Source organism: Ranitomeya variabilis, chromosome 4 (genome assembly GCF_051348905.1).
Source record: "Ranitomeya variabilis isolate aRanVar5 chromosome 4, aRanVar5.hap1, whole genome shotgun sequence".
In the NCBI taxonomy this organism is placed as follows: domain Eukaryota; kingdom Metazoa; phylum Chordata; class Amphibia; order Anura; family Dendrobatidae; genus Ranitomeya; species Ranitomeya variabilis.
In genome coordinates this window covers 318,534,572-318,561,674 of record NC_135235.1, presented here as the reverse complement: position 1 = coordinate 318,561,674, position 27,103 = coordinate 318,534,572, and the positions used below count along the sequence as shown (strand labels likewise).

Sequence of the window (27,103 nt, the reverse complement as noted above, 5' to 3'; positions counted from 1 at the left end):
GATCACTGCGTTGAGAAACACGTGATGGTGTCTCCGCGGTGTTGGATGTTTTGGTCTCCCCGAGGCCAATCATCTGTTCCTTCACATGCTCAGGCCCTGACACAAGGATGTGTGACTCCAGCCTTAGCTAATACTTCACATTGACGATTGTCCACTGCCGCCAGTCAGTCAGCCGTTCCTGCACTTGGACAGATTTATGTGCTCTGTTGTGTGAATTGATCTTATGGTTTCACAAAAGATCATTGTTCTCGGTAACACATCGTCCCATATACACTGCTTCCGAGAACAAAGGTGACCTATGATGGATCATCCGGTGATGTGTATCTGACCGCCGGTCGGTACATTCTCACTTATCCATGGTCATTTATCGCTGCAGATTTATCCATTTGATTTCTCTGATGCTCAGTCTGCTGAGCTGATATCTCCCTTTAATTCATTTTTTACTCCGGATCAATGTGTTATTTCGGTGTGTATAAGTGACCCATTTCCTTCACAGGCCAGAGCACGTTAGAGCAGTACACAAATACTGGTGGACGCATCAGGGGGAGGTGAAGCTGAAGGCGCAGTTTATCCTTACAGAAGCCGAGTATGAACGGTGAGAGATTCCTACTGTTTGTCATTTTAATAACACTACATCATGTTTTTTTAGGGGAACATAAAACCTATAGTCAGTCTGTGGCCCTGTGTGCTAAGTCTCAGAGCTGCGCCTGCTTGTGACAGGACTCTAGTGTCTGTACCCCCAGTAATAATACTAGGGATGTATAAATGGCGCGGTCACATATAATGGAATAAATAGGTAGGTGAAGATCCATGGGAAATCATAAGTATTGTAAAACAGGGCCTCTATTACTAATTTGCTAAAAATAAAAAAACATACAAATCCTGGAACCCAGTGAGCGATGATCACAAACAATATGTCGCGTCGCTCGCATTAAAAGTGGCACTGTAATCTCTCTTACAGCAGTGTCAGGTCGGCTCCTATAGACTGGAGTCCCATTATAGAAGAGGGATTCTGTCCAGTTATCAGTCCGATAAGAGTCAGGAAGAATTAGCAGTTTAAAGGGAACCTGTCGGCAGGGTTTTACACCCTAAAGTAACGTTACCATAGTGAAGTACCTGAAATGATGATTATTGCTCTATTCTAAGTCCGTGGTTCCTTGGTCTCCTAATCGATCAGCAAATTCTTCTGCCCATGAGCTGACAAGTGCAGGGGCTTGGTTTGTAGTTTCGGCTCTCTCCTTCTTTCTCCTGCCAGTCTTCTCTTCAGTCTGCTCCCCCAGACGCAGGCGCCATCATTCCTGCGGGCAGCACATGGTCCTCCGCTATTCTCTGTCGTCCCTCATTATGGAGGCCACCATAAGCTCACTGATCATTCCTCAATAGATTTATAAGACTTCACCTCCTTTCTCATTACATTTGGTTATTGATCTTTCTTGCATATTGCAGTTTTCTTGTACTTATTTTCTGTAAATTGGGTATGTTTGTTCATGTATGGCATTCAGATTTTTGCCTGTAGTTGTTGCTTGCTACATGTTATATATGGGTCATCTTTTATTTTTGACTATTCACATAGCCTCCTATATCTTTTTAGTGTGTATTTTATTTACCTGATGTTTTAAGGTGGATTATTTATACGGTTAGATTTGGTTTTTTTATATATATTTCTTTGTCTGTACCATATAATGGTCCTCTATCTTGTTTGTGGTGCCCATACAAGTAACTTGGCTACTATTTTGAACATTGGAGGAGAGGTGTACATTCTCACATGAACCCCCTGGTGGAATAATTTCTAGCCACTTGTGATTTTTAAATACTTTTAATAATTTGTCATTTTTTGGTTTGTTCAGTAAACTATTCTTTTGCATGATCAGGTGATTCTGATTCATTAGCACACCATTTTTCTTGTTGTGGCAGTGATGGCGCTGGCACGAGATCACAGGTGGGGGAGAAGGTCAGAGGCCTGTGCATTGCCGCTCAATAACAGGGACAAAAGTGCCTCAATCTGGTGATCAGTGCAGGTCCCAGCGTTCGGGCCCCCATCATCTGGAATATATATTGCTCATCCTGCTGATAAATGAAAACCCTTTCCAACCAGAATACCTCTTTTTACAGTCTGTGTAATGTAAGATGGCTTGTGTTCATTTTCTGTCCATAGGTTCAAGACATCGGTCACCAAAGCCTTGGAAAGCTATGAGGAGACAGAAGACACTCTCATAAAGCAGGTAATGAAGATGCGGAGTGAATCCTTCCTGTTAACTACTGGAACTTGCTGTTTAAAATTATTTTCCAGTTTTTTGTTTTTTATTGTTTGTTTCTGCTTCTACAATTACCTGAGATTATTGAGAAACTTCTGCTATGTGTCCTGCTAAACGGCAAGTCCCAGCCAAACCAAAGTCTTCCATGTGTTTCAGCAGAGAACTTCATGTATTGGGCTTTGCTTGTTGCCTTTGTTTCACAGTCTCCCACTGGGGCCCTTGCCGACCACTGATGATGACACAGGCTATCACATACTTGTAATGAAGGAGGTGAACCCCCTGATTCTATATAAAGGGGATAATCGCACTGTCCTCCAGCAGGCAGAAGTGGTCATGGCTCTGTCTGCCCGTGTAACGCTGTACTAAGACCCCATGGGACTGGTAGCACAGAACAAGCGAGGCTGAACTGTAGGGGAGCGGGTACGGTATAGAGCAGCGGTGAACAGTCAGGTGTGAGGTGGTGATGTTATGGAAAACTATATTGTAGTTGGAGGTCTTTAACCCCTTCCAGACCTTGGATGTACCCTGTATGTCTTTGAAGGGAATGACTTCCTGACCTTGGACGTACTGGGTATGTCATGGTGATTTTGTTTGCTCCTGTTCTCACGCTATCTCCGTCAGGTGATCGGTTAACATTCGGCAGTATAACAACCCTAAATTCTGCAATCAATTGCAGCATTTAGAAGGCACAGAGAGGGAGTGGGCACCCTCTGATCAGCATCATCGCAAGGGCCTGATTGTGGCCATGGTAACCCGAGGTCGTTGTGACAACCCCTGGTCACCAGGCTAGCAAGCTTGTTAGACCATGTGCAGTGCATGGTCTAACAAGCTTGTGTGTCAGTGCGGCACTGACAGCAGTCATAAAGCATTGCAATACTTTATAGCCATGATCAGACAGATAAAAGAGAGAGTCCCGTAAAGGGACTAAGTAATAAAGTACAAAAAAAAAAGTTATAAATGTAAAAAAACAAAAACAAAACAACATATAAATTTATGTGTATAATACAATTTTTTGTATTTTTATATAAAAATAAAATTAACAAACAGTGCACGTTTGGTATCGCCGCGTGCAGCTCTAAGAATTTACACCAGGGTTTCCGTGTTAATCTCTGAAATACGTGATTCAGATGGAAGCTCTGGCGGACGATTCCCTATAATGAGGGAGATGGAGGTACTTTGGGCGAAGTCTGACCTGTGATCCTGTGGTGTCTGTCTTTTTAGGATTGCATAAAAGGTGCAGTTGGCCACAGCTTTGTGCACTTCTAAAAAGGACACCACTGAACAGAGGCCAGACAGAGTCCAGAGTAACGCTGCTGCCTCCCTATAGTGAATGGATCCCTCAGGTGTTTTATCTGAATCACGTCACTCGGAGATTTAGATGGAAACCCCAAAGTAAGTGCTCAGCGTAGAGTGCAGGATAAATGTGATCCCATGTAAAATGTTCCCAGTAAAAGCTTCAATCAATCCACAAAAAAAGCAAGTCCCCACTCAGGATTGTCATCTGTTAACGGAAATATAGGGACGTCCACGTTACTGGAAAACCGAAATGGCTGCTCACCTGCCAAAAGAAATTCTCACATGTTTGGCATTTCTGTAGCGATGACAGCCCGCCTAACTTACAGATGCATGTCTCCAGAAGCATGGGCTGGGTATAATGTATTGGTGACTGCAACGTACTGGTCACTACAATAGCAGATTTGCAATTTTCACTCCAACATCCACTGTTGCCCTGTTTTGGGAAACATCCATAGAGTCAAAATCGTCACTACATCTGTAGATAAACTCCCAAAGAGAATAATTTCCAAAATGGGGTCAATTGCACTTAGGGGCTCTGTATATGGAGTCCACAAACTAGTCTAGGAAAATCTGCGCTCCAGGAAGCAAATAGCGCTCCATCCCTCCCAAGTCGCGTTGTATGGCTAAGCAGTACTGTACAGCCACATATGGGGTATTTCTATGATCAGCAGAAACTGTGGGACAAATTTTGGTGCCATGTTTTTCCCATTTTCCAGTATGAAAATGTAAAATCTGGTGCTAAAACAAAATGTTTGTGGTTAAAAATGTAATTGTTTTTTTTCTTCACTGCCCAATGGAATAAAATTCGGTGACACACCCGTGGTGTCGGTCTGATCACTGCACCCCTAGATTAATTCATTGAGAGGTGCAGTTTGTAAAATGGGGTCACTTGTGGAAGAGTTATGCTGTTCTTGCACCTCAGGGGCTCTACTAATGTGACATGGCACCCTCAAATCATTCCAGCAAACTGGGAACTCCAATATGGGTCTTCTTTTCATCTGACCTTTGCACTGTGCCTCAAAAGTAGTTTTCGACCACATATGGGGGTTTGCTGTACTCGGGAGAAATTGCACAACAAATTTTGGAGTCCATTTTTTCCTGTTATCCTTGTAAAAATGGAAAAACGAGGCTAAAATAACATCTAATAACTTTTTTTTTTCATATCAACGTTGTAGCATTCTGTGAAGCACCTGGGGGTTCAAAGTGCTCACCACACATATAGATGAATTCAATGAATGGTGTAGTTTCCAAAATGGGGTCACTTGTGGTTGGTTTCCATTGTTTAAGCACATCATGGGCTCTTCTAATGCAACATGACGCCCACAGACCATTCCATAAAACTTCCTTCTGAGCCCTGCCATGCACCCAAACAGTAGTTATCCCCAACATATATTACCCTTGTGAAAATAAAAATATAGGGCTGAAGTAAAATTTGTGGTTTTAAAATGTTCATTTTCTTTTTTTTTTCTTTCTTTTTTTTTTTTTATTACCCTCCATATTGCATTAATTCTGAATTGTTAATAAACTTCTTGAATGTGGTTTTGAGGAATGCAGTTTTTAGAATGGTGTCACTTCTGGGTATTGTATGTCGTATAAAGTCATTTCAAATGAGATTTGGTCCCTAAGAGAAAAATTGGTTTTGTAACTTTTGTTGGAAAAATCAGAAATTGCTTATTAAACTTTTAACACTTTCTGAAAAAAAAAAAATGATGCAGATGTAAAGTAGATATGTGGGAAATGTTATTTATTGACTATAAAGTTTGAAAATTTTTAACATTTTTACCAACTTTCCAATATTTGCACAAATGCAAGTCATGTTAATACATTTTGACCACTATCATAAAGTACAGTAAGTCACGGGAAAAACTTTCTCAGAATCAGTGGCATCCGGTGGAACGTTCCAGAGTTATGACCACATGAAGTGACAGTGGTCAGAATTGTAAAAATTGGCCTGGTCATGAAGATGAAACCAGGCTTGGGGGTGAAGGGGCTAAGGATCTGAAGTTTGTATTCTCCTGGATTGTTACTGTCAAGTATTCTAACAAATGTAGAAAACAGGAGTATGACGAGGTTTTATTATTTTTCTTTAGATGGCTAGTGAGATCCGGGAAGCTGAGCAGTCCAGGATCCACATGCTGATGACGGCCCTAGAGGTTTGTTTCCAGAGAGACCAAGAACAGTATCCATATTGACCAAGATCTAGTTGTGCCCGTATGACACTACGACCGTGTATTATTGAGATGGCAGATACCTTTTACATTGCCAAGTTGCTTATAAAATCTATTGGGTTTCAGTAATAATCAACCTTCATCAGACATATGGATTCCTGAAGAAAGGGAATGGGGGAGTGCACGGTCCACCGCAGGAACGTCTGCCTCCCATATGGCGCGGAGTGTCGCTTCTATTCCCTTTTCTAAGCAATCTGTCTGATGAAGGTCGTTAACCACCGAAATGTAACATTTTGTATGTGGATTGCACGGGAGAATTGATTAGAAGACTGATTTACATCAACATTTGATTGCCAAGTTTTTTTTACTTTATCAAGTAAAGGGGTATGACCCTTCTTGATGTCCGAGTTCATTGGGAGTGACGAGCTGTATATGGTGTATTACTAATTACACATTGGATACAGGAAGCCAGATTTCTGCATAGATCCAAGAGTAAATGTACCCAATTCTACAGCTTATGTAGGTTAAAAAAAAATATCAAATTTTTTTTCTATACTGTTGTTTTTTTTTGTGTTATATGCACATGAGTCATATCCACAGCAAAGAAAACTGCTGCAGATTTTGTTGGACATGACATGTTCTTACCGCTTATTTCACCTTTTGCTGCCCCTTTCTTCTTCACAATGCTGCTGCTGTAATCAGTGGAAAATTCAGGCAGAGAATCTGTTGCATTGTGTGCACATACCCCAAAAGAGTCAGGCTATATTCACACGTTGCATTTTTGCTGCATTTGTTTGTTTTTTGCAGCAAAACCTCCTCTCTTGGTAGTAAAGATTCTGCTTACAAAACCCATGTTTTACTGCATATTTGCTGTGTTTTTATGCTGCGTTTTTATCAGGTTCATTTGTCTTTTGACATGCTGATAAAGTTTAGTGCAGAAAAAAACCATGATGCAATTTTTAGGTTTTTGCACCAAAAACTCTGCACAACCTCATTCCTTCCTGTTTTTGTACTTGCTCATGGCTTCCTACAGTTGTGGCCAAAAGTATTGACACCCCTGCAATTCTGTCAGATAATACTCAGTTTCTTCCTGAAAATTATTGCAATCACAAATTATTTGGTATTATTATCTTTATTTAATTTGTCTTAAATGAAAAAACACAAAAATAATTGTCCTAAAGCCAAATTGGATATAATTCCACACCAAACATAAAAAATGGGGTGGACAAAAGTATTGGCACTGTTCGTAAAATCACGTGATGCTTCTCTAATTTGTGTAATTAACAGCACCTGTAACTTACCTGTGGCACCTAACAGGTGTTGGCAATAACTAAATCACACTTGCAGCCAGTTGACATGGATTAAAGTTGACTCAACCTCTGTCCTGTGTCCTTGTGTGTACCACATTGAGCATGGAGAAAAGAAAGAAGACCAAAGAACTGTCTGAGGACTTGAGAAACCAAATTGTGAGGAAGCATGAGCAATCTCATGGCTACAAGTCCATCTCCAAAGACCTGAATGTTCCTGTGTCTACTGTGCACAGTGTCATCAAGAAGTTTAAAGCCCATGGCACTGTGGCTAACCTCCCTAGATGTGGACGGAAAAGAAAAATTGACAAAGAGATTTCAACGCAAGATTGTGCGGATGTTGGATAAAGAACCTCGACTAACATCCAAACAAGTTCAAGCTGCCCTGCAGTCCGAGGGTACAACAGTGTCAACCCGTACTATCCGTCGGCGTCTGAATGAAAAGGGACTGTATGGTAGGAGACCTAGGAAGACCCCACTTCTTACCCCGAGACATAAAAAAAGCCAGCTGGAGTTTGCCAAAACTTACCTGAAAAAGCCTAAAACATTTTGGAAGAATGTTCTCTGGTCAGATGAGACAAAAGTAGAGCTTTTTGGGCAAAGGCATCAACATAGAGTTTACAGGAGAAAAAAAGAGGCATTCAAAGAAAAGAACACGGTCCCTACAGTCAAACATGGTGGAGGTTCCCTGATGTTTTGGGGTTGCTTTGCTGCCTCTGGCACTGGGCTGCTTGACCGTGTGCATGGCATTATGAAGTCTGAAGACTACCAACAAATTTTGCAGCATAATGTAGGGCCCAGTGTGAGAAAGCTGGGTCTCCCTCAGAGGTCATGGGTTTTCCAGCAGGACAATGACCCAAAACACACTTCAAAAAGCACTAGAAAATTGTTTGAGAGAGAGAGCACTGGAGACTTCTAAGGTTGCCAGCAATGAGTCCAGACCTGAATCCCATAGAACACCTGTGGAGAGATCTAAAAATGGCAGTTTGGAGAAGGGACCCTTCAAATACCAGGGACCTGGAGCAGTTTGCCAAAGAAGAATGGTCTAAAATTCCAGCAGAGCATTGTAAGAAACTCATTGATGGTTACAGGAAGTGGTTGGACTCAGTTATTTTGGCTAAAGGTTGTGCAACCAAGTATTTTTGGAGTTTTGTGTGAAATGATCAATATTTTGCTTCATTCTCTTCTGTGTTTTTTCATTTAAGACAAATTAAATGAAGATAATAATACCAAAGAGTTTGTGATTGCAATCATTTTCAGGAAGAAACTGAGTATTATCTGACAGAATTACAGGGGTGTCAATACTTTTGGCCACAACTGTATAGGTGAAAAATATTGCAATAAAAATTAAAATAAGTGACATGATGCAGTTTTCAAAAATGCAGCAGATTTCCAATTCAGTCAGGAAAAAAAAGCTGTGTGCAAGAGATTTCTGAAATCCCGTAGCTTTCGCTGGCACTGTAAAACTCAGCTGAAAATGTGCATTAAAAAACGCAGTAAAAAAGCAATGTGTGAACATAGCCTGAGTCTATGGAAATTCTCATTTAAAAATCGCTTTAGAAACCATATTCCCATTTTGTCAAGTGGTCCTCACCATTAAAGGGATGCACCAAGAATAATACTGCAGGTACTTGGGAATCAGATGGTGTAGATGACGGAGGCAGGACTGGTTCAGTAAATATATATACACTAGTGATGAGCGAGTGTACTCGTTGCTTGGGTTTTCCCGAGCACGTTCTGGTGGTCTCCGAGTATTTGTTAGTGCTCGGAGATTTAGTTTTCATTGCCCCAGCTGCATGATTTACGGCTGCTAGCCAGCCTGAGTACATGTGGGGGTTGCCTGGTTGCTAGGGAATCCCCACATGTAATCAAGCTGTCTACTAGCTGTAAATCATACACCTGCGGCGACGAAAACTAAATCTCCAAGCAGTCACAAATACTCAGAGACCACACGAGCATGCTCGGGAAAACCCAAGCAATGAGTACACTCGCTCATCACTAATACACACCAGACTTTGTGGTGCTGGATTGGCACCTTATCAGATAACGCACTGGCAATACAGAGAGAAATGAGTGGAATGGGAGAAGAGTGGGAATATTGAGAAATGTGTTTTAAATAAATGTAATTGAGAAAATGTTAATAATTCCTGAATAATACCCAGCCTGAAACTCAGCTTATAGCAGAGGAGGATGACACCTGGAACTACAATGAGCCGCTCCCATGCAGGTAAGAAGAATTATTATAATTCTAAAAAACAAAAGTAGCAGTCATCATTATGATTTTTGGGTTCTCTCCAAATCATGGGAAGAGCAAATGGAAAAGCCACTTTCCTCATATTCAACCAGTCACGAAGACCATTTGAACAACTTGAGCATATCACATGAGGGGCCCAGCTTTTGTCTTGATCACCAAATGGACACTTAGAGTATATCTGGTACATCATTTTAATATCATGAGTGATTGAAAGGACTTGGTCTTTTGGTGTAAAAGAACCACACGCACAGCAGAATCTGTTCGGATGAGTGATACACTGTTGGGGCATTTTTCTCCTTTAAATCAGATCAAACAGTAGAGTAAGTTCAGTTCAATGGTGGTGAGTGACTAAAAAAAAATGCGATGAGCCGATATGTAGATATTTCCCCAGAGATGACAGAGGCAGCTTGTATTTAGAACTGATTTTACTGGGAGTAATCTGGTAGATAACTATATACAGTTGTGAGGTACACGGGTCAGCCTATTCCTTACAGATGAACATTTGTAGACAGGCAGTTTCTCAGTGTGATATTGGCTGCTTTCAGGTTCTCTCTCTGTGGAGACCCTCACTCAGTTACACCTCAGTGGCTGAGCTGTTTTCTTCCCTCTGAGGCGACTTGCCCTCCCAGAAATGCGGTGAAAATCCTCGCATAATGGCGGCTGTCCGCTGCCTTCCCTTCCATCTCCCTGTGGCAGGGCTCAGATCCCTGTAGAGGCCTGACTCCTGTCAGTCTCCCATAACAGTCCTTGCTGCCATCACCATCCTTTTCTGACTGACTCAAATCTTACCGCCTCATAACAGTTAGCTCCTCCCCATAACATGTGACTTTCCGAGAAGCAGTCATTGGCTGACTGCACTGTCACTATTCCTTGCCATAAAACTCACTGAAACCTTTACTGATGTTGTCCCTGTAAGAAAATTCACAATTAAGACAAGCAAAGAAATGGGAATAACATAGGAAGAACCATATACCGTACATTGAAAATACAGAAATAATGTAATAACAAAAATACTTCTATCTCAGAAACTTTGTGATACAGCAAAACTAAGCATATTTTTGGAATCCGCACATCAAACTCCATAAAACAGACATATTACCTTTGCTGATGTTTTTTTTTGTGTTGACCAGTGTATATAATGCTTGTATCTCCTTTTTACCCTATAGGGAGAGATTACAAAACTGAGGGCTTGTAAACAGATAATCAAGTACTGCTATCAGTCAATTACTAGTGCTGAGCAAACGTTCTCCGATAAGGTGTTATCTGAGCATGCTCAGGTGCTAACTGAGTAACTTCGGCGTGCTCGAAAAATATGTTCGAGTCCCCGCGGCTGCATGTCTCATGGCTGTTAGATGGCAGCAACGCGTACAGGGATTGCCTGTTTGTTAGACAATCCCTGCATCTGTCGAACAGCTGTGAGACATGCACTCATGGGGACTTGCACATACTTTTCAAGCACACCAAAGTCACTTGGTTATCACCTGAGCATGCTCAGATAACACCTTATCCAAGCACATGTGCTAATCACTATCAATTATCCAATTGTGTGATTTGGTAATGTTGTTGGTCTTGTCCTCCAAAAACAGATCTACGGGACAGAGATTTGTCTAGTAAATGAAATGCATTAGGCCAAAAGCCCCCCTGTGTACAAGCTCATGGGGCGTATGTCTGCTAGTGGCCACAGTTCTATCTGAAATTTGTTTGTTTTTTTCATCCCCCACCCAAAAAAAAAATCTGATGCAAATGAATGCCTTGTTAGAAAACCTAAATCCCATTCAGATAAATTTGTCCTTAAACTTAATGTTTTATTTCCTTTATGTTCCTCGAATGGAACATATAAAGGTACATGGAGCCCAAGCCTTACAGAGCTGATGTGCTCCACATACTACATGCATGTCGGCTGCTGTAATTCTTGGTGCCCCCGAGCCCCCGCCGCTCCTGGACCAGCAGTGCAGACCCCAGGCTTTCCAGGCTGAGCTTCTGCTTCACGAAAATTCTTCTCACGATTCCAAACACTATGGGACGTTCCTACAAAGTTACTTTTTTGCCTATTTAACAGTGTCTTTTTTTTTCTTAGCACAATGTCACCTGTAGACTTTGAAATGCCTGGCCCAAGTAACCAACAATTTCGTCCAAATGAAGCCACAGTTATGGCAGAAAATTCACAGCTCACGTTTCTTGGCCAGCAGGTAACATTTTGTGTAAAATGTCAAGCTTTCCATTTCCCTTTCTATATAAATCATGGCTCAATGTATTTCCCAGTTAGCATTGCATTGTAATGCTGAAAATGATGCCAGGATCAGTGAACCGAGAACACACAGATTTATGGGAGCCATTGTCTGTCAGGCAGGCACTGATGTGGGGAGTCAGCAGAGATGTGGGGAGTCAGCAGAGATGTGGGGAGTCAGCAGAGATGTGGGGAGTCAGCAGAGATGTGGGGAGTCAGCAGAGATGTGGGGAGTCAGCAGAGATGTGGGGAGTCAGCAGAGAGATGTGGGGAGTCAGCAGAGATGTGGGGAGTCAGCAGAGATGTGGGGAGTCAGCAGAGATGTGGGGAGTCAGCAGAGATGTGGGGAGTCAGCAGAGATGTGGGGAGTCAGCAGAGATGTGGGGAGTCAGCAGAGATGTGGGGAGTCAGCAGAGATGTGGGGAGTCAGCAGAGATGTGGGGAGTCAGCAGAGATGTGGGGAGTCAGCAGAGATGTGGGGAGTCAGCAGAGATGTGGGGAGTCAGCAGAGATGTGGGGAGTCGGCAGAGATGTGGGGAGTCGGGCAGAGATGTGGGGAGTCGGGCACCGATGTAGGTAGGCAGAGCTGAGGTCTCGGAGCTTCTCCCTCTCACCCACACTCGCCTCATGTCACAGGAGTTATGAGCAGGGTAACCACAGTGGGTAAAGGCTTAATCTGCAGGAAGTTGCCAGAATCATGGACTCCTAAACCCTGTGACTTTTTTCAAAGCAATTACTCACATTCTAAAGAAACATCATCTGAAAACATTTTGTCCCAAGCTAAAGGGGGCATAATGATATCGTAGAGGGTGGTCCCGTTGCTCTGGACCTCGCTCACTACAAGCCAAAATTAGAAGCTAACCTTCTGGCTAGCCCATCCTGTCCATGCATTACATTAATGGGCAGCATCAATGATTTTTGTCACCTGAATTAGGAGATGCAGATAAAATGTGTTGCTACTGGCTGTTTCCTCCAGCGATAATAGCTGGGCCCGGGGGCCGAGTTGTGGGGTCTGCAGACATCATTTGATGAGGCTAATTCTAAATGTTGGGGAACTTGTTCCAGACTCCTTGGATCTGCAGTATTGTGGAGTCCATGTATTATGTACATGAACCTGCTGCACGGCATGCAATACCAGAGATTGGCGGTATGTCCCATGCCCTGGTGCAGCCTCTAGGTTATTTTTGGTTTGTTTTTTCTAGTCCCTGTGTAAATTGTATCTACATTTTTATTTTAACTCCTTTGCTGTTTTTGTCTCTATAGGTGATATCTGATAGAGGCAATGTTCACACAGGTAAGAATGATGTGTTTTGGTACATTGAGGGATGAAGGAAAACCTTGTAACCATGCCTCTGCGGGCAGTCTACACCCCATTCATATATTATATATTTTTTTTTCCCAGTACAGAATGTGTGTAGATCAAGCGATCTAGTAAGACTTCAGACTGGTTCTCTGCTGGATTTCAGACATGCAGAATCCAATGTATTTGTCAGATTGTATGGTGTCACTGATGAGGAGGCTTGGCAGATCCTTCACTAGTACTGTGCCTTCTACACAGATGACTAGAGCTGTCATTTTATTAAGAAATTTCTTTTTTATCTTTTTCTTTTTTTTTCAATTCCCACAATGAATTGAATGTGGCTAGATGGTGGTGTATGGCTGCTGGCGATCCATTCATGTCTATGGGGTAGACCATACAAGTTGCCTCTACAGAGAGGAAGAGGACTTGAAGTCTTTCGCCACCTATTGCAAGTAGCAATCCTAAAAGTCAGTTTCGACCCTTTAATGAGCCTTGCCACATGACATGGGATAAAAGCCACACCAGAATCTCAACTTGTTTCAGGATGTTGCCCCTCCTCAGTGCAAAGCATGAGATCTGGTTTGGCTGTATGAGAGGCCTCTGACTAGGGTCTAAAGAGTATAATTTCTCCTAGTTGAGAGTGACATGCCAGGATAAGTAAGCATGGGGTTGACTGAGATGGCAAGTGCTGTACTCTGCGACCTATGTCTGTCCCAGACCCAGAATAGTGTGGCAGCAGTCATGGGCAACCATGTCATGGTATTCAATTCTCACTGCAGTGATGTGGAACAGGGATATTTGGACCCTCGTCCTCATGATCCAGAAGGTCCTAGTGGTGGGGCCACCGACTATTTCTTGGAAAGTTGACAAATGTATTACTTGGGAAAACCCCTTTTAAGACACTGGCTAAACACGTTTGGTTATTAAAAATCATATGACAGTATCTGTATAAGACCAAAGAATAGTTTGTCTACAAATAAATATTTTTAGGTGCACTTCCACCCTGGATGCTGCCTGATGAAGAAGACGTGGGAAAGTCTCAGTGTATTGGACCATCGATTGAAGGGTTTTTAAAGCACAGTAAGGACACCTCCTTCTTCACTACTGGGATATTGAGATCTGTCTTAGGGAGGGACACAAGGGTAGTGTACAGGGCCACTAAACACTAGTACATTACACAACATGTGTGCCTAGAAGACCCACTCCATGATTGTTCGCTTACCCCATCCTGGCCCATGGAGTACGACATGGGGACTATGCTGGCACTTCATAGTAATGGCGTAGACACAGGCGCTCCTTGGTCGCCTGCTTTATTATATACAGCTGTAGTGGAGCTAATGACTGAAGCAAAGAGAACCGTAAGTGGGCTTTTTTGCTCTTGGTTTCATATAAAAGCCACTGGTCTCACTATGACCCCCAGGTCTGCCATCTTGGTACCCTCAAGGGATCCCTGTCAACATTGCGAGGATGGGTATAGTACACTGCAGGACAGAGGGCCTATACGTGGCCAAGTCCACTAGTCAGACAAAAGGAAATATTTTAAAATATTGTTATAAAAATTCCAAATAAAAGGGATAGAACTACACCTATTTGGCTGCATCCGTAACAACTGTCCATTACCTTAAAAACTATGGTGACTGCTGTTTTTACCAGATCCCAAGAAAAAGTTAATAAAACACACAGTTGATTTTGTTTGCAATTTTTTTTCTGCATAAAGAAATGCAGAGTGTTAACAGGAAAACTATGTACCGGTACATTATTCATTTGCTTTGTTTATATGCACTCACTTGACAACAAAAAACTAAAAATTGACATTCTGTGATTAAAAAACAAAAATTGCAAGGAAAAAAGCTTCATGTGAACGAGATTTTAGAAATCTTTTATTTCAGAGACATTGTAAAATTACGTTTTTTTTCTGCTAAAAAAGAAAATGCCCCAAAAGTGATGCGACACCAAAATGGTGATTTCCTGTAAAAAAAAAAAAAAAAAAAAAAAAAACCCCTTTTTTTTTTTTTTTTTTTTTTTTGTGTGGCTATGCTGAAAAAAAATATAAAAAAGCTTTTGGAATCCGATGACAAGTAGGTTGAGGCTGTGAATGTATTTTTCCCCTCATTCTTCCTATACTGCAGTTTACACACAGCATTGTGCATAGGGGGTCAGTACTCCCCTCTATGCCAGCTCATAGGAGAGAGAGTGACGACACGTTCTGCACTTTTTGTTTTAACAGAGGAGAAGATGGCATTGAAGAAGCTTCCTCCAAATAGAGTGGGGGCTAATTTTGATCACCATGCCCAAACTGATGAGGGCTGGCTTCCATCCTTCGGCAGAGTGTGGAACAGTGGACGTAGATGGCAGTCACGGTTAGTAGGGGCTTAGGTCTGTGAAATCCAATGGGATTATGTTACAGTAATAAAAATAAAAGGGGGCTTTCTGCCCCTCGTGAAATATTCAATGAGCACTGTAACTTGCCGACTCCTGATGGTGTGTAATGTGCACACAGTTAGCATTCAGCTCTGCTGACAAGTTCCAACTATTGTCACATGACTAGAAGTATGCGATTTGCTTACTTGTGATCACATGCCAACTAGAGTCTCAGCCATGTGTGTCGGAAGAACATTGCGAGACGCGGCCAAGACCTAGTCTGCAAATTGCATCCTTGTGGTCATGTGACAGCTGAATCCTAACTGTGTGTGCGTCACACACTATACATTATGCAGTGCAATGATGATGCCACCCATGGTGGGCCACATGCAGCCAAACACATGCACTATCATTTATGGCATAAATTATACTACAGATGTACTAAAAATCTATGGCGCAGATTTAGATATTTTTTGGTACACGAACAAACAAGCATCGCGCTAGATTTATTAAAAGGCATTCATCTATAAATAAATCTGCTGATTTATAGGTCATTGAGCGTTGTATTAAAATCGCCAGAGAGTAAAGAAAAGGCTCCGACTTGTTTAAAAAATAAGTAAATACATTTATAACTTGATTTAATAACTACAAATGGAAACTACTTTTTAGGAAATCAGTCCGGACCGGGTTGTGTGTCACTTATTTTTTTGTTTTCCTTGCAGACACCAATACAGAACAGAAGCCGGGAATAAAGGAGCGAAAAGAAAACGGACGGAACAAGCATAAAGTGTCCACGTTACGTCCGTGAAGCGCTGTAGTTTATTTATGCTGTAAATAATGGAGAATTACCAAATGGCCTTTTTCTTTTTGTAAAATCTTTATTAAATACAAGTCTGAAGATTGTCTGCATTAATAAAATGTTACTCTGACACCTGCTAAGAGAAATTCTGACATTTATTAACCCCTTCAAGACGCAGCCCTTTTTCGTTTTTCGCTCCCCTCCTTCCCAGAGCCATAACTTTTTTTTTTTTTTATCTTTCCGTCAATATGGCCATGTGAAGGCTTCTTTTTTGCAGGACGAGTTGTACTTTTGAACGACATCATTGGTTTTTACCATCAGTCAAAACAAAAAGAAAATCAAAACCGCACCCTTTCATATATAAATTGAAGGTCTCAGCGGACACAAGGACGCACGTCCAAAACCAGGAAGCCCATCCCGGACAGTACTAAGACCACAGAGAACAAAAAGACAGCGCCACAACAGATGGTGAAAAAATAGGAGCTTACATTTATTCTGCCTCCTGTAGCGACGTTTCGGTCAACAGACCTTTATCAAGCAAAGTTCTTTGTGGCATTGGTTTTACCATGTCTTGTAATAGAAAATGGGTTGGGTGAGGGCTTATTTTTTTGCATGCCGAGCTGACGTTTTTAATGATACCACTTTTGTGCAGATACGTTCTTTTCATCGCCCGTTATTACATTTTAATGCAATGTCGCGGCGACCAAAAAAATGTAATTCTGGCGTTTTGAAATTTTTTCTCGTTTAGCGATCAGGTGAATCCCTTTTTTTTTATTGATAGATCGGGCGATTCTGAACACGGCGATACCAAATATGTGTAGGTTTGATTTATTTTTATTTTGAATGGAGCGAAAGGGGGTGATTTTAAACTTTTATATTTTTTTTCATCAAATCGCTGCTATGTAGCTGAATTGCAGGCTTGCTATGAGTGCCGACCACAGGGGGGCGCTCACAGCAAGCCGGCATCAGCAACCATAGAGGTCTCAAGGAGACCTCAGGTTGTCATGCCGACGCATCGCTGACCCCCGATTATGTGACTGGATCGGCAATCCGAGCATTTCCGGCCGCGCAGCCGGAAGCGGTAGTTAAATGCCGTTGTCAGCGTTTGACAGCTGCATTTATCTAGTTAATAGCGGTGGGTGGATGGCCATTCCACCTGCCGCTATTGCGCGCACATGTCAGCTGTACAAAACAGCTGACATATCGCGACTTTGATGTGGGCTCACCGCCGGAGCCCACATCAAAGGGGGAGACACGACATGTGCGCTGTACTAGTACGGCGGAGGTCGTGAAGGGGTTAAGTTCAACCTGTTACTGGTACCTTAGTTGTGCACGGGCCCCAGATATTGTAAAACTATCATTAATGTCCCTCCTATCTCCGCTCCTACGTCCTCCACCATCTTTGTTATGACAGTCATCTGCACCCACCATAGATGGGCACATGTGCCGCCATCCAGTCCTTACATGCAGCCGTCGTGGCTTATGTCTGGCTAGAGTGTGTAAATATCTACCGCACAGCCCAGAAGTATTACTGGGGTCGTCCAATGCTGGAAGTACTTCTATGTGCGTTTTTTTTCTTCTACAGCCCAGTTATTTGTTGGTTCATCCTGTGGGTCACTATCGGGCACCATTGTGCTCCCGTTTATTCCCCACTCCTGGTGCTATGGCCGATACTGGCACAATACAGACTATATGCCCAGAAGTCCTCATGCTGGTCGCTCTCGTCCGCCTTACCTCTCCTCCATGGTAAGACGCTGCTGGGCGACACTGAGCACGTGTGTGACTACCCGGATGGCCATGCCCAGCTGAAGATGAGGGCTGACCGGCCCCGGATGGCCATGCCCAGCTGAAGATGAGGGCTGACCGGCCCCGGGTGGCCATGCCCAGCTGAAGATGAGGGCTGACCGGCCCATCAGGTGTGGTTCACATTCTCCTATTAATGGGACATCATTGGTGCAGTGAATGGTGCCTGTGGGATTGGGAGCACAGGACTTTTTTTTTTTATATATATTTTCAGTGTATTACAGTAATGCTAGTACATCTATGATGTCGGACTTTGTTTTTTGCTTTTAGGCTAAGTTCACACTAGGTGTTTTTTCTCAGTTTATGCAAATTTTCAGCTGCCTTTTACAGAACCAGCAAAGATTTCAGACCTCTCATGCACACAGCTTTGTTTTTTTTTATCATCAGTGTGTTGTGCTTTGCATGGGTTTTTTGCACAATGGAGCATGTCACTTCTTTCAGCGTTTTTCACCGATTGCCTTGAACGGGTGGTGAAAAAAATGCAGGTATTGGGTTTTGCTGCATTTTTTGTGCCAAAACCTGATTCTATAGAATAGGACTTTATTTTTTTGAACACTTCACTTTATCAGCATGTACAAGAGTCAAATCTATCATGCCAATACCGCCGCAAAAAAACTCTTAAAGACCACAAAAAAACAAGGAAAACATTCTTCTTTTTCTGCAGCTTCTTTCCTGGCAAGAGATCTGGTTTTGCTGCAGAAAAAAAATGTCAAGTGTTTTTGTCCAGGCTTGGGGTTTGTCTGTGACTGTAGCCTAGTGGACCCTTAGGGTATGTCTCCACGGTACGGATGGGCGGCGGTATCGCCGCAGCGGCGAAGCCCCGCCCCCTTTCTGGGACGCGATCATGCCGGATGTGTTAACTCTTCACATCCGGGATGATCGCTCTCTCCCATAGCGCCCTGTGATATGCCTTGCGGGGACGCTGCGTCCCCGCAAGGTGTACGGGCATGCTGCGATCTGAAAAGACGCGCAGCATGTCCGTAGTCGCAGGGCCGCCGCGTGCGGGTTTCCACGCATAGTGGAGACGGGATTTCATAAAATCCCCTCCACTATGCTGGAACATCTGGACGCTGCTTTTTTGACGCTGCAGCTCTGCGCAGCGTCAAAAAAGCAGCGTTTCCTGACCGTGGAAACATACCCTTAGGGTATGTGTCCACGTTCAGGTTTGCTTCAGGCTTTGGTCAGGATTTTATGCAAGTAAAATCCTGACCAAAACTGCACCTGAGGTCACTGGCAGGTCACCTGCGGTGTGCCTGCGTGTTTTGCTCATTGTAGCAACATGCTGCGTTTTGAAAAAACGCACCGCGCATGCGTTTTCGCGGCAAAAACGCATGCGTTTTTTAACGCATAGTGGAGTCGGGATTTCATGAAATCCCCTCCACTATGCTGTAACATCTGGACGCAGCGTTTCCTGAACGTGGAAACATACCTTTAGTATGCGAGCTGTCAGGATTCTCCAATGCTGGACACACATGTATACGTGTGACGTGCTGCTCAGATGTGTGTGACCTCAATACAAGTGAAATGAGAGGCCGGACACCTCTAGTCTGACTGTGCTGGGAATATGCAGATCACGTGCTTGTCCTGCTCCCGGAGAATCCTAACTGCTCGTACACTGCACGCTGTGAGGAGTCACAGACCACAGTCACATAGAGCCTCATGCCTGGACAATCCCTTTAACCCCTTTCTGCCATCGGACAGGATAGTATGTCCGATGGCAGATCCCCTGCTTTGCTGTGGGCTCCGGTGGTGAGCCCGCATCAAAGCCGGGACATGTCAGCTGTTTTGAACAGCTGACATGTGCCCACCATAGCCGCGGGTGGAATCGTGATCTACCTGCACCTAATAACTAGTTAAGTGCCGCTGTCAAACTCTGACAGCGATGTTTAACAAGCGCTTCCGCCCATCCGGCCGGAAATGTGCTCAGCAGTGACCCCCGTCACGTGATCATCAGGGGGTCATCGGTGCGTTGGCATGACAACCACAGGTCTCCTTGAGACCTCTACGGTTGTTGATGCCAGATTACAATGAGCGCTACCCTGTGGTCAGCGCTTATAGCAATGCAGTAATTCTACTACATAGAGGCAATCTGAGCTTCGCTCCTATGTAGCAGAGGCGATGGAGTTATGGTAGCATCTAGCCTCCCATGGAGCCTATTGAAGCATGCAAAAGTTTTTAAATAAAAAGTTTTTAAAAATATGACAAAAATAAAGTTAAAATCACCCCCCCACCCTTCAGAATAAAACAAAAAAAACAAGCCTACACATATTTGTTATCACTGCGTTCAGAATCGCCCGATCTATCAATAAGAACAGCATTCACCTGATCTCTAAAAGTCAAAACGCCAGAATTATGTTATTTTTTTTTGGTCGCTGCAACATTGTATTAAAATGTAATAACGGGTATCAAAAGAACGTATCTGCACAAAAGTGGTATCATTAAAAATGCCAGCTCAGCACGCAAAAAATAAGCCCTCACCCGACCCCAGATCACGAAAAATGTAGGCGCTACGGGTATCAGAAAATGGCGCAATTTATTTTTTTTTGCAACCTTTGAAATTTTTTTTTCACCACTTAAATAAAAGAGAACCTAGACATGTTTGGTGTCTATGAACTCGTAATGACCTGGAGAATCATAATGGCAGGTCAGTTTTAGCATTTAGTGAACCTAGTAAAAAAGCCAAACAAAAAACAAGTGTGGAATGGCGCTTTTTTTGCAATATCATCTCACTTGGAATTTTTTTCCTGTTTTCTAGTACAGGACATGGTAAAACCAATGATGTTGTTCAAACGTACAACTCATCCCGCAAAAAATAAGCCCTCACATGGCCATATTGATGGAAAAATAAAAAAAGCTATGGCTCTGGGAAGGAGGGGAGCGAAAAACGCAAAAAGCTCCGGTCAAGAAAGGGTTACGTGCTTTGCTAAGCGTATGTGGCATAATTTGCATCTAGTGTGCAGTAGGGCCGCCGCACTATATGGCGGTGATAAGAGCATGCTGCGAGGGTGGGGCGGAGACTACGCGGAGCTGTTCAGCAGAAAGCGGCTGTGGATACCGATGAAAGGAAAGGGGGGCTCTGCCACCAGACACGGGGTCCCCCGTATGTCATTGTCACATACGCGGTAATGTGTGGCGGCGAGGAGCCGGCGGACAGGCCGGGACACGTTATTCACCTGGGTAGTCAGGGAGAAATGGGAGGGACGCCCCGTGTGACCAATGCCGAGCAGCCCCTGACCGCCCCGCCCCGTGTGACCAATGCCGAGCAGCCCCTGACCGCCCCGCCCCGTGTGACCAATGCCGAGCAGCCCCTGACCGCCCCGCCCCGTGTGACCAATGCCGAGCAGCCCCTGACCGCCCCGCCCCGTGTGACCAATGCCGAGCAGCCCCTGACCGCCCCGCCCCGTGTGACCAATGCCGAGCAGCCCCTGACCGCCCCGCCCCGTGTGACCAATGCCGAGCAGCCCCTGACCGCCCCGCCCCGTGTGACCAATGCCGAGCAGCCCCTGACCGCCCCGCCCCGTGTGACCAATGCCGAGCAGTCCCTGACCGTCACCCCGTGCGCCCCCAGGCATGCCGGGAAATGTAGTTCTAGCAGCCGGACTGGTAGTTCTCTGCAGCGGAAGAACCCGCCCCCTACGGGGTTTCCTGTACTGCGTGCACGGAGTCTCTTCCTTTCTGTCCGACATCTTTGATCGAGCAGCAGCATGGTGAGGAGCCGCCGCCTGGAATGGGCTTATTAGCGGGCGGGTGCGGGATGCGGAGTCCTGGGGGGGCCTCTGCCCGGTGTGTGTGTGATGTGCTGGGGCGGGAGGTGCCGGCCTGTGACGTGCTGCACCGGCCGGACACGTACGCCGAGCTCCGGGCCTGCGGTGTCCCTGCTCCCGTGTGTTCTCCGGCCGGGGTCCCTGTAGTGGGGCGTCTCCAGGGGTAATAACCCGCTCCACTCCCCCTCCCCGGGTCCAGCGCTCAGGGCCCCATCCATTACAGTACGTGCTGGGCCGCGCATCTAACCCATTGTGCGGCCTGAGAACGTGCTGCGTGTCCGTCCCTGGCTACATGGTGGCCATAGGACTTCTTGCAATCCCATCCACTATGCTGTAACAGCTGGATGCTGCATAAGTACGCAGCACCAAATCATCTGCACCTACCCTCACTGTCTGCACATACCCTCACTGTCTGCAGCGCTGACATCGCACCATCAGCGCTGCAGACAATCGCTGAGCAGCTTGTGGCTCCTGATCAGGTATAGCAGACACCAGCAGGCTTATGTGCTGGGCTTATAAATGTGTGAGGAGGTTATATGGGAACTGCAGGGGACGACCCCGTTACCACCACTGAGCCTTGTCTACAAAATCTGGGGAAGGGGAGAGAGGCGGCCCCCATTATCCCACTGTACCTGGCGTGGATTGGTGCCTTCCCGCTCTGGACACTAACAGAGTAATATGAAAAAAGAAGGGATTCTCCGGTGTAGGTAGAATGTCCCATTTATTTAGTCTCCATAATGTCTGCCTGCGCTCCCCTCGCTCAGTCTGCTCTGTATACACAGGCGGTAATGGAGCATACGATCCCGGCTATTTGTATGGCAGCGGTGGGATCAAGGCCCCCCCTCTCTTTCTCCGGAGCAGAAAGTGTCCTGAGGAAATTAATACTTTTTTTTTTTTGTGACAGCCACCTAAAGACGACAAGAAGAAAAAGGATGCGGGCAAGTCCGCCAAGAAGGACAAGGACCCCGTCAACAAGTCTGGGGGCAAAGCCAAGAAGAAGGCGAGTGATTAAGTGTTTGTCCTTGTGTGAGGTGGTCCCCGGTCTCTAGTGCCTGCGCTGGGCCAGACGTACACAGCCTCGCTGCAGCAAAGAGGCCTGACGTCTGGTCACTGTGCACACCAGTCCGGGACGGATACACGAGGCCTTGTCTGCTTTTCTGTGCACGGACCACTGCCCAAATGTTAGTAATACGTTTCTTTTTGCCTTGAGTAGAAGTGGTCCAAGGGAAAAGTCAGGGACAAGCTGAACAATCTGGTGCTGTTTGACAAGGCCACATATGACAAACTGTGCAAAGAAGTCCCCAACTACAAGCTCATCACCCCAGCTGTGGTGTCCGAGAGGCTGAAGATCCGAGGCTCGCTGGCCAGGGCCGCCCTCCAGGAGCTGCTCAACAAAGGTGAGATCTGCTGAACAATGTGGGGCATATCTCATTCAGTCCTGCAGTGGGGACTGTGTATGGTCACAGGTCCGAGAGGACAATATAGTAGGGCTGCAGCTTTTGTCCAGCTGGATCAGATTGACATGCTCAGTGATGAGATTGGCACTTTTTATAACTGATCTTCTCTCCATGGATGACCTGTTACTTCCGATGGAGGACACACAGGACGTATTAGAATATTTTTTGGTTATGGCAGGCACAGGGCTGTCCGTCATAGCCTCTGAGATTGTGATGGAGACCATCGTCTTGATGGATATGTCAACAGCCAGTTATAGGTTAAGAAGCATTCTAGCGTAAGTGTTCGGTTGTGACCCCAATGGAGTGCCTCAGTGGAGATCTTCAGGCTCTCAATAAGTTGGAGTTTGTAGTTGATGGTCTGGACCTGTCTTTGTAGATTGTGGTCTCCAGGGTCTGGACCTGTCTTTGTAGATCGCGCTCTCCGGGGTCTGGACCTGTCTTTGTAGATTGTGGTCTCCAGGGTCTGGACCTGTCTTTGTAGATCGCGCTCTCTAGGGTCTTGGTGTTCTGCATTGGTGTTTCATTAAATGTTTTTCAAACAAACGGACAATAAAAATTGTTGATGCAAGCTGATTATGAGGGCTACATCTGGATTTCTCCCTCTGCATCACACACGCAGCACAAACTGTGTATTTGAAAATGTGCTGGATGCCATAAAATGCAAGTGTAAATGGATGACAAGCTTTTCCACAGCCTTAATGCAAGAAATTGGCACATTATGCTACATGAGTTCACAGGTGTCCTGACACGTTCACGCTTGTTAAAAAAAAAAAACAAAAAAAAAAACCATTTGCTTTTGCAACACTGTGGAACTGCGTGCTAATTGTCCCTATTAGGTGGGATTACTATACATTCACACAGCCATATGTCATGCATGGACTGTCCATGAATCTGCTGACCCCTAACTCAACAACCTCATATACCTATGTTTTTAACCCATGACTAGTCTGTACTGGGGCCATTGAGGTAATTGGGAAAACACGGCACTTCTGGAATTCTGGTGGTTCACAAGTAGGATAACCAAATCCGTCTCCTGCGATGTAGAAATACTTTGTACTCGTATAGGTGTTGAAGAACTTATTTACTGAGTGAAGAATTTCCAGAAATAAATGAGACGTTTTGGTCAACACCTGACCTTCATCAGTCATCTGGATAGAGGAGATCTGTGTGGCAGCGTGCTGTGCGGGAGTCTGCAGTGTCGAAGCTCTTCCTGTCTTAGCAGTGGACACTGCAGACTCCCGCACTGATGGTCAGGTATTGACCGAAACGTCTCATTTATTTCTGGAAATTCTTAATTCAATAAATACGTTCTTGAACACGCCTATACGAGTGCCAAGTATTTTTACATCACATGTACTGGGGCCATGACACGTTGCTGTGTGAATGTAGCCTTCCTGTGATGTCAGGCACTGCCTCTAGAATTGCAGTCCTAATTCCCCCTCTACCACTGCCACAACTGGGATTTCACATCTGTAATATGAAGTACATCTGGGGAGGCAGATCCTTGGATTTCTGCTGCAGATCTAGAGACTGACCCCATTAATTCCCTTGTGGCGTCCTCAGGCTCTTCTTGAATCTTCCATAGTAAGGTTATGTGCACTGTGTCTTTTTCAGGTGGGAAAAGTGCTGCAAAAATAATAAACTTAATGCAAAACGACGTTGCTGTGGAGATGATCATCTTATGTCACTTTTCTGCTTGGGGCTCAAAAACCATAATGTGGTTAGGTGACCTGTTCTTTCTCCAGGCGACATCCAATAGTATAGAGATATAGATGGTGATTAAGCTGCTGCAAAAGTACAGAAAAATCGCTTCACCTGGGAACTTGGCGTTTGCACCAGCAGCTTAGTGACTGATTTTTTTTTTTTCTCCATATTGTGAATTTCCAATCTGCTCCGTCATGCGATCATGCCTTTAGGATGGTGTCAGACGTGGCCCTTATGCACAGTGCACACACTCATTACTACATAGTCCACCTGTGTACATTGTATTTGTGCTTTCTGAGCCTTACAGGATTGTCTCTGGGTGAATGTCATCTTGAATCTTTCATTGTTAATAAAGGAAAATGTAGAAACCATAACAGTTTTGTCTTGTGTCTCTAAAGGTTTGATCAAGCTGGTGTCCAAACACAGAGCGCAGGTTATCTACACTAGGAACACCAAGGGAGGAGACGCCCCTGCAGGAACCGAGGAGTCCTAAACAGGTGAGGCCCCCGCATAGTCTGGACATAAGTGCAGACCTCACTGGCTATACCTGTGCCCGGCACAATCCAGCTCTTAATTCACTTAATCCATCCCCTCGATAAAGAGCGTGATGGCTACTGCAAACTTTTATAGGGATTTTCCTATACACTTGTCCCCAGGTGTTGCTTTGTCTGCAGCCATCTCATCTGACCTTCTCATACACAGGAGCACTCGCTCGGCTGAGCGTTCTTGTGATTTCTGTGAGAGCTGCCAACTCGCACGTCGGCTGGAGGTCTGTCTCTGAGAGAGCAATGTGATTGACAGTTGACATGTCTCCCGGCCATCAGTTGGCCAGTGGCCCATACACATTAGACCGTCGTCAACCTGTCTATATCCACAGGTTCGGCCAACTTAAGCCTGTGTATGGAAGCCCGAGGTTTACACTGCTAGTTTTGGGCTGACACTTTCTTAGGTTTCATAGATTGGAATGAAAAATGTTCAAACTCTCAATTATTAAAGTTTTGTATTGTTGTTTTGCTCATAAAAGTGTAATAAAAAGTACAGGGGCTTTGTGCCAGCTGTCAGATTGGTAGATAAGTCTGTTTTTTATTATGCAAATGATAGGAAGCCTAATACTGAATGTTTTCTTCTCTTTTTACAGGACCTGGATTGGGAGCAGCCATGTTTTTCTATGTAAATGATCTATTAAAAAAAATGGTGACTTAGTTTGTTGTGTGGCGTTTTTGATCTTTGCTTGAAGGGACCTTTTATACTGAAGTAATCTAGCTATGTGGAGAGTAAACTCTTATGGATAAATTCCCTTTGGTTGGCATGGATTTTGGTAGGGGGCTTGCCCCACTGTGTGACACCATGACTTTTGCTTTGGATGTTGTGCAGTAGTTTATCTGAGCTTTCGGAGCATAGACTGTTCAGCGTTTGTTTTCCTTACTACACTGGAGGCAGTTTTGATATTTCTTCCCTTACCAAAAACTGGAATAATAATCTGTGCTGATCACCATAATTTGATGATCTTCAGCTGAAAGTGACATGACTTGTCAATACAAGACAAAGAAAAGCTGCACCTTTTAGAGATATCAGACATCTAAAATTATCTGGCTGCTAGGTGCCTGACTACACCTTATATGATAGATTAGGAGCAGCCGCTGTCTCATCTGAGGGAAGAAGGGTGCCTGTAGATTAAAAGGACTGTCAACACAGAATAACTGCTCACACTAAAGGTACCTTCACACTAAGCGACGCTGCAGCGATATCGACAACGATGCCAATCGCTGTTTGGTCGCTGGAGAGCTGTCACACAGACGGCTCTCCAGCGACCAACTATGCCGAAGTCCCCGGGTAACCAGGGTAAACATCGGGTTACTAAACACAGGGCCGCGCTTAGTAACCTGATGTTTACCCTGGTTACCAGTGTAAATGTAAAATAAAAAAACACATACTCACATTCCGGTGCCTGTGTCCACTTCCCTGCACTCCTCCTGCATCCTGTGTAAGCGCCGGCCAAAGCAGAGCGGTGACGTCACCGCTGTGCTCTGCTTTACGGCCGGCCGGCACTGACACAGGATGCAGGAGGAGTGCAGGGAAGCGGACGCAGGCACCGGAATGTGAGTATGTGTTTTTTTAATTTTACATTTACACTGGTAACCAGGGTAAATATCGTGTTACTAAGCGCGGCCCTGTGCTTAGTAACCCGATGTTTACCCTGGTTACCAGTGAAGACATCGCTGGATCGGTGTCACACACACCGATCCAGCGATGTCAGCGGGAGATCCAGCGACAAAATAAGGTGCTGGCCTTCTAGCTCTGACCAACGATATCACAGCAGGATCCTGATCGCTGCTGCGTGTCAAACACAACGATATCGCTATCCAGGACGCTGCAACGTCACGGATCACTAGCGATATCGTTGTTCA

The 27,103-nt window shown here is 44.7% G+C and overlaps 2 protein-coding genes across 2 annotated transcripts in view; both read left to right on the top strand.

The window, feature by feature from the left end:
- Positions 1 to 16,113, top strand: part of CENATAC (centrosomal AT-AC splicing factor) — a 28,236-nt gene extending 12,123 nt beyond the window's left edge. The window contains exons 3-11 of the mRNA XM_077250456.1: positions 497 to 595; positions 2,156 to 2,222; positions 5,642 to 5,704; positions 9,189 to 9,253; positions 11,358 to 11,469; positions 12,771 to 12,801; positions 13,798 to 13,887; positions 15,035 to 15,167; positions 15,891 to 16,113. Of these exons, the coding sequence (XP_077106571.1) occupies positions 497 to 595; positions 2,156 to 2,222; positions 5,642 to 5,704; positions 9,189 to 9,253; positions 11,358 to 11,469; positions 12,771 to 12,801; positions 13,798 to 13,887; positions 15,035 to 15,167; positions 15,891 to 15,954 (724 nt within the window). The 3' untranslated portion in view covers positions 15,955 to 16,113. The remainder of the gene's footprint in view (positions 1 to 496; positions 596 to 2,155; positions 2,223 to 5,641; positions 5,705 to 9,188; positions 9,254 to 11,357; positions 11,470 to 12,770; positions 12,802 to 13,797; positions 13,888 to 15,034; positions 15,168 to 15,890) is intronic.
- A 5,224-nt stretch (positions 16,114 to 21,337) lies between these two features.
- Positions 21,338 to 25,897, top strand: RPS25 (ribosomal protein S25). Its single transcript, XM_077250455.1, has 5 exons — positions 21,338 to 21,477; positions 22,439 to 22,534; positions 22,748 to 22,931; positions 25,094 to 25,192; positions 25,834 to 25,897. The coding sequence occupies exons 1-4, from the start codon at positions 21,475 to 21,477 to the stop codon at positions 25,186 to 25,188; spliced, it is 378 nt and encodes a 125-aa protein (XP_077106570.1). The 5' UTR covers positions 21,338 to 21,474; the 3' UTR covers positions 25,189 to 25,192; positions 25,834 to 25,897.
- The last annotated feature ends 1,206 nt before the right edge of the window (positions 25,898 to 27,103 follow it).

Coding starts and splice junctions, on each gene's coding strand:
- RPS25 (XM_077250455.1), top strand. Junction 22,535..22,747: donor GGGGCAAAGCCAAGAAGAAG/GCGAGTGATTAA, acceptor TGCCTTGAGTAG/AAGTGGTCCAAGGGAAAAGT. Junction 22,932..25,093: donor CCAGGAGCTGCTCAACAAAG/GTGAGATCTGCT, acceptor GTGTCTCTAAAG/GTTTGATCAAGCTGGTGTCC.